Source organism: Opisthorchis viverrini (assembly GCF_000715545.1).
Source record: "Opisthorchis viverrini unplaced genomic scaffold opera_v5_116, whole genome shotgun sequence".
Lineage (NCBI taxonomy): Eukaryota > Metazoa > Platyhelminthes > Trematoda > Opisthorchiida > Opisthorchiidae > Opisthorchis > Opisthorchis viverrini.
This window is the reverse complement of record NW_008751772.1, coordinates 53-7,361: the sequence shown is the minus strand read 5'-3', so window position 1 is coordinate 7,361 and position 7,309 is coordinate 53. Positions and strand designations below refer to the sequence as shown.

Genomic DNA, 7,309 nt, shown 5'->3' with positions numbered 1-7,309 from the left:
ATGCTGCTCGTACTGCCGAATCAAAATGACGGCCTTCCGAAGTTGTTGGCACAATTTCCCAACCGTGGTACCATGAGGACAAGTTGCAAGGTCTTTCGTCTCGTCCCAGGAAGTGGATCTGAAACTGCCACGCTTCAAGCTATCCGAGTCCCCTCCGCTGAACATGAAAATGCTGTTGCAGTTGATGGGAGTGACGTCCATGTTTGAGAAAACGGCGGACTTATCAAACCTGTCTCCGGACGCGAATATATACGTATCTGATTTGGTGCACAAAGCTGTGATTAAGGTGGGTGACGTATGTCTGTCATACGAATCGGGCCAAAAGTGGATTGAGTCCAAGTAGAACATAAGATTGACGGAAACTCGGAGACTGCGCGCCTATCTGATGAGCCCCAAGAAGGGTGAAACTGGTCGTGGGCTGTCAAAGAGTTTTCAGCAACCTTGTGAGTAGTTTCCCTCATGAATTGAAATATTGTTTGGTGTTCTGTGTTTCGTCAGTTTTGAAAATCACATTCGTGATGGTAGTCAGTGATTGCTAGTCAGTTGCTCAGCGATTTATTCCCTTGTATATAACTAACCAGTACCTACTCTACGAAATCCAAAACTCTCTCGGCGATTGCGACCAACCTTGCCCATGTGACGGTGGATACTACTGATGAGGCATGCGAGTAGCATGCCTTACCTAACGACCTATGCGTAAGAGTTGGTTTGGTTGTAGATGACCTCTCATATTCAGGTGGAATTTGACCCGTGGTTTTACTGAAACCTAATGTCAAGCCATCTACGTGTTTGTCTATTTGGTCCCCGTTGTCTGTGATTATATGACCTCGCCAGCTCCGCAGAACCATCTAGTTCATGCAGGTAAGAGAACTGATTGCGGCGACAATCGCGAAGCAAATGGAACAAGACAGCTTGGTCGGCTTTACCGTTTGGTCGGAAATCTGTGGGTCTCCTATGGAAATGACTCAGCCGGATGCCATAGTTGATATTTGATATTGGTTGCTGGTGGGCGGATCCTTTTGTCAGAACTGCGGATTTGGAAGGATATTAACGACATCGATGAATGTCGTCTTCTTATGAAGCGATCAGTGTTGAACAGCATTCATGGGATTTCATTGAACGATAAAACCTCGATCAGACTCGGGAGTTGTCAGTTGACATTTCAGAGGTCCACGTTGAGGGTCTCCAGTGTTCTAAGGGTAGCCGGTGGATAGATCCACGATGCATACTCTTCAGAGAGCGAAAAGCTCAGGAGCATATAAGAATACCCACATTTGATGCTGACTTATTTTGCTTACTGTACGCTTCTTGGCTCCTGAGTACGGCTTCAGTCTTGTCTTAAAGCTACTGTAACATCACATGTTAGATTTGGTATTGGAAACTTCAATGGCGGTTGTATCATTTGAGTTATTAGCGAACTGTTGATGATGGTCACAATACAAATCAGAAGGTGTATGCACTAATAAAGGTTTTTAGTATAGTTTGACAATGGTGAGACGCAACACGTATGAAAATAAATACAACGCAAACTGGGAGCAAGTCAAGAGAGAAACTTATCGTTTGTGAGAGTTCCTCCGCGAAATTCCGAACGGCGGGAACGTGTTTTCTCCGCAGTACAACTGCTACACGTGTTCCATAATTATCCGTGGACTTGTGGAGAGTGGTTGACTTCCTGCTCCCTGCGCGCGCGCGCGAGTCTGTGTGTGCTGACTCTGTTCGGTTTCCCTAATGTGTAGGTCCGTTTGCGTGTACGTGGGCGTGTCAGCACATGAGTAGTCGCTACGCTCACCAGACGGTACCGACAATCGATGTCCGATGAGTCACCTTAATGTGACGTGGTTTGTGAGTATAAAAAAGACAAGTCTCGTGATCCGGTGAGCGATAGGGAGCTGAACAGTCAAGAATGTGGCTGACTGGGTAGCTACAGAGTAAAGGCAATCTAAACTGAGGGGGCGAGAGGCACATGTACAGTTGTTTCCTCGCCAGGGCTAATCACCAGTATGCGGGTAACTGGCATATGCAGCTCTCACAGTTGAGACAGAGTGTCTTCTCTTAGGCTGTAATTACTCTTTTTGACGTCTATCATATGCCCACGCTAGATACGATTAGCACACCAATATGTTTGTCTTCCTCTGTCTCCCCGCCTCACGCTGTGCGTGTGTTTGTGCAGATTGACGAACAAGGAGCTGAGGCCGCCGCCGGATCCGGAGTCGAGATTGGTCCGGCATCCATTCCGGAAACAATGAAATTCCACGTTGATCACCTGCTGGCGCTGGTCTACAGTTCCACTTTTCCAGCGTTCATTGGACATGTTTTTGATCCTGAGGTCGCGTGGAGTTGATCTACATTGACCCGGAAACTTCAGGAAACTTTTATCTTAATTGTAGTTGTTTTGACTGTCAGTGTGCTGTGTTGGCAAAATTTCTTTTCTACTCGAGTAAATCTGCGTGCACCAGTCAGCAAAAATCCCTTATGCCTGTGGTAACAGAAGTTACAAATATTTGTCAGTAAGTCGAGAGTTTGGGGCACGGTCCCATTCTGGCGACCGTGAACCACCTCACATCCTCCTGGCTGTCGGCTGGTGACTCTAAATCCCTTTAAAGGGCTTCCTTTGCGGTCTACCTTCTGAGGTCCACCGTGTGGCCGAATCCAGCTTTGTCTACACCCCGCCTCTGGAGAAAGTCTTCAGTGCCACCAAACCACCCCGCGCGGTCCCCAGTCCAACAGCCTCTGCAACATCCTAAATTTCCCCCAGAAAGGTCTGCACATTCCCATTCTCAAGAGGGTTTGGTCAAGGTATCTTTAGCTGTATCCTGTCTATGGAAACTAAAAAAAGAAGGGAATCTACTCTCTGCAAGGTTAATTGCCAACTAAGCCGTTACAAACTATTTGACAAGAAAGTAAATATCTCATATGCCCGTCGGTTTTAAAAACTGGTCATTCTCACCCGTCTACTTGAACTTTCGTGTATATACATTTAACATGACACAACTGTAAACGAACAGTGCAAAGCAAACCTACAAGTTCCGAAATAAACTTCACCTTTCATTAGACGCGGGGCGGAGCTTCAGCACGACCATAGACTACATGCGCGTCTCATTTGTAGCATAGTCTTTACACGACCAGAGTGCTGGCATACTGCAGATAATCGGTAAGTTTGCCCAGATCAATCCTGCCCATATGTGGTATGCCTTTGAAGATCGCCATGCCTCTTGCCAGGGCCTGAATGAAAGCAAACTTTTAGGTGTGTCCGCACCAGGACGTCATCGCAATCAAGTTGTGTGTGCCGGAATGAACGCGTCTTTCACTGTGGCTGTCCACCAATTACTGATGGATCACGGCTCGACGAATGAGCCGAAAGACTCTAGATAAAAGGTATCCTTCTCAGCTTCAGAACTTCAGTCCTTTGTAGTATATGTCACCACTACTAACTATCAGGAAAGTCAGATTCCAGAAAGTAACGAGTGAATGCCCGAAATCCACTGAGACTTTCAGCTCCACTAGATGCTGACCAGACAGACAGATACAACGGCGCCCAAGGCAGCAAAGCATGGTGTCTTGAAGGAAGAAGCTTTCGACAAATATACTCATTTGCATATCGATTTCGTCTTGAGAGAAGGTTCACCTAGAACCCAGCTGAATCCTTCGTTAATGGTGTTCTCACGTAGAGCGGTGTGAGCGTGGATTCGTCATTTTGTAATTTTCTGAGAATTCCGGAAGTTGTCATTCTTGGCTATAGTTATGATGTGACGGAAAATTCTCTTTAGTTGAGTTCTCTTTAGTTCATCCATGTTCGTCCCTCGCTGAGTAGATACAACGCAAGTTAAACGCGTCAGATTATAGTTTGCCAATCAAACGATAGCACGCACGATGCGTAAATCTTTTACTACTTTGAACGAAATTCCGTAGTTAGAAATAATAACAATTAAAGCCCTTACAGGAGCATAATCTATGGACGATAGACTGCGTTTCAGTGCGAATATTCTTAAAACTATACACAGCTGAGGTCATGCTTTGAACAAAAAAATGTCATTATCATCCGTTGTAATCTGGAAGAGAGCCAAAAAGCACCACGCATAGCCAACTGCGTTCAGATTCGAATTTTGGTGAGTGATTCAATCTTACAGAATCTCTGGACGACCAACGTGGTGAGAAATGGTGAATGGAAACACAAGCAAAGCCTATGAAGAAAATTCGCCTACTGAAATGTGTCAAGTGCTTTTAAAGACTAGGTGGGCTCGAAACCCGACGTCATTTTTTGCGGATGAGCCGATTGAAAGAGTAGACTAGTTTGCCGACCTGGGAAGATGTATCAGTCCCAATGGTCCAACCAGAGACGATATTTTTATCCGAATCTGGAAGGTCACAGCAGATTTGGTGGATTTGCATCACATGTGGCTTCCAAAGGTGGGTTTACAGTGTTCTGATGTGCTCCATATTAACACACGGGTCAGAAACCTGACCGCTGCAAAATCGCCATTGATGTATTCACACCATTGCCCGAGTCTGGTGGGAACACCGAATCAGTAATCTTGAAGTACGTCGAACGGTTTTCAGAGGAATGAATTCGCTTACGGTAGTTGAATTGATCACAAAGCATAGGTTGAATTGGCCTGGTCACGTGCTCGGTATGCCAGTCGGCCAGCTTCCTTGAGGGAACCTTTTCCACTTTCACGCTAAAGATGGAAATGAGCCAAGGTAGGTCAGGCAATTACTTCGCAGCGGGGTATGAAAGCTATTACCAGCAAACTCAGTTACGCTAGTCGTTGTCATCTCCTTGGACGGGGACTCAGAGAGGGGATAAATTAATGGTTGGCAACATTTTGAGACATGACCCAGTTGCACCCACAATGGCACTCCTGCATCCAAGCTATTGCCTTCAACGCATAGCTCCCCTTCAGATCACCCCAGTTAAAAGATCACTGACAACCCTGGATTTATGTAGCAATTATGTCAGCTCCCGCCTCCAGTCCGCAGCTACCTACCCCACCTCCTCAAATCATCGGTGGGCGAAACTGTACCAATGTATTACACGTACGCGGTTTTTATAGCTGATGATGATGATGGCGATGATGATGATGATGATGATGATGATGATGATTCGGATGATGATGATGATGATGATGATAATGATGATTTGGATGTTGATGATGATGATTCGGATGATGATGAGGAGGAGGAGGAGAAGGATGCTGATGATGATGATGGTGATGATGAAGATGAAAGATGCATTCGGTACACTTTAGATTTCGTCACTATTGTGTATCCATACTGAGATTCAGTTTGCTCCCATCCTCTCCTGGGGGTACTTCCGTTCCACATTAGTCTGTGCAGTACAGAAACCACTGTTCTTAACTGTCCAGTGGAGTGAAATTCTCCGAAATCGGTTCATTGAAGGACACATATACGTGCAATTCCTTTTGGTGCATTTTCTGAATCGGCTTCAGGAACTGCTCGTATAACAGCCCATGTCCGCCAGCGCTTGTCGGCTTTTCACCCAAAGGACGAATTGTTTGCTGAAATTACTCGGTTTCACAGGAGCGACGAACTACCAAGAGCTAGGAGTGTGAAATGACTGACACGGGAGTGAAGCTCCCACCTGGGACGTCAATCATCTCGTGACCTAAAACAACTTGGGTTCTGAATGTCTGCGCGTTCATCTCAAATCATTTTGAAGATTCTCCACGACTTTATGACGCACAGTCGATGCGGGTGAAAAGAACTCACCGCCGAAATAGCCGAACTGAGGAGATCAATATGGGACAACAGTTTTTTTACTCGATTTAAACAAAATATGTGACTGCAAGTCCCCACAATTTTTCAGGGCTCAAACCCTTGTGATTGTTACAAGAAAACAAAAACCACAGTCACACCAATCTCACCTCTCACCTTTGAACGGTCATCCTCCTGTTCTGGCGTAATTATTCCCGTGAGTCCACACCAAGGGGAAGCACTGGACTCGAGTTTGGCTCTCATTAAAGCTCATTAGCAGTGCATATCCGATGGCCGTGCAGGGATTTGAACCCCGAACAGCTGACATGCGAGGCGAACGTGTTACCGCTACCCTAGCAACGCACGTTGGGCGCATCTGAACTTTCACGTCTGAACAGGCGGACGCGTTCACACTTGAGCGCTGTGATTGGTTGGTGTACCCGACTCATCGAACGACTACCCAGTCATTGTAACCATAATCAACAGGAACCGGTTACCTTTCGAGAAATCACTCTTTTCTCAACTACATGCAAAAAAGTAGCGCACATTCCACTCATTCGGCTGGCATTCCGGAAGAATATGCCTCCAGCAGCAGTGTAGAATCCGAAGCAGGTGCGACATGAATGATGCGCCAGTTGTAAAAACTGAGCCAGTTGTTATGCTTTCCGTTCGTAGTGTTCTCAAAAGCCCTCAATCAGATAAACAAGGTGCGGTGAATGGATATCCAGAAGCTCGGCTGTCCAGGAAAACTCTCACACCCACAGTCTGGAAAAGGGGATCTCCGTTGTCTCGACTCAAAGTGGACAAGGGAGTTATCGTTCAGCCTTAACGCCCTTCCGGTGCCTAGCTGCCCTGCCACCCGAAGGAAGCACGAGGACTTGGATACTCTCAGGGGGGGGAAGTCGAGAGGCAGAGGTCAGGTTCGAACCACGGAACTTCTGGTCAGTAAATTCGCGCTTTAACAATTTGAGCCATCTCGTCCCCAACAAGGGAGTTAAGCGAGGTTGTGTTCTCACTCCAACTATATTTACACCATGAAGAATCCTTCTGAACTCTCAGGAACGACTGGTCTTTATTTGCAGCACCCATTCCATGGACCTAACTGGATGCCACGACAGAGGCTACTCGCAATCTGCGCGCGGGCGCCAAGGACGCGGCGTGCCCAGCCTCGACAATGTCTCGGCTACACCATGGCGACGCTTGATAGACAATATAAAGCGAATGGCTGGCAAACGCCTCCTGAGGCAAACCATGTAAAACCAGTTGAGTTCGAGCATGCCGAAGTTCTGCAAATGGATTCCAGGTGATTTTGAAAAGCTGTAATCTTAGTTTTAGACTTCGAAAAAATCGGACACAAGACAAACTGGCTTTGTGGACTGCAAAATCTCGAAGGGCTTAGGATGACATTCAAACTGGTCGCGGTAAATTTCCTTGTTTCCTGACTACTCATGAGTAGCGTGGCCCACTTGATTTATAATGATACTGTTTGTTTCGTTGCTGCTCGCTCAAAATGATGGCATGGTAACCAGTCACCGGGATCTGTGCTAACTGCGCGGTCATACGTTTGAGTAGAATGGAGCTCGCCGGTTGCCAAACT

General features: G+C 46.6%; 1 protein-coding gene across 1 annotated transcript; it reads left to right on the top strand.

Moving 5' to 3' along the window:
• Positions 1-6,746: 6,746 nt before the first annotated feature.
• T265_13893 (hypothetical protein) lies at positions 6,747-7,013 on the top strand (the record flags this gene model as incomplete). The annotated part of the gene is made up of 1 exon (XM_009171029.1): positions 6,747-7,013. A coding segment is annotated over one exon (267 nt), but the record flags the coding sequence as incomplete, so codon positions are not given.
• Between the last annotated feature and the right edge of the window lie 296 nt (positions 7,014-7,309).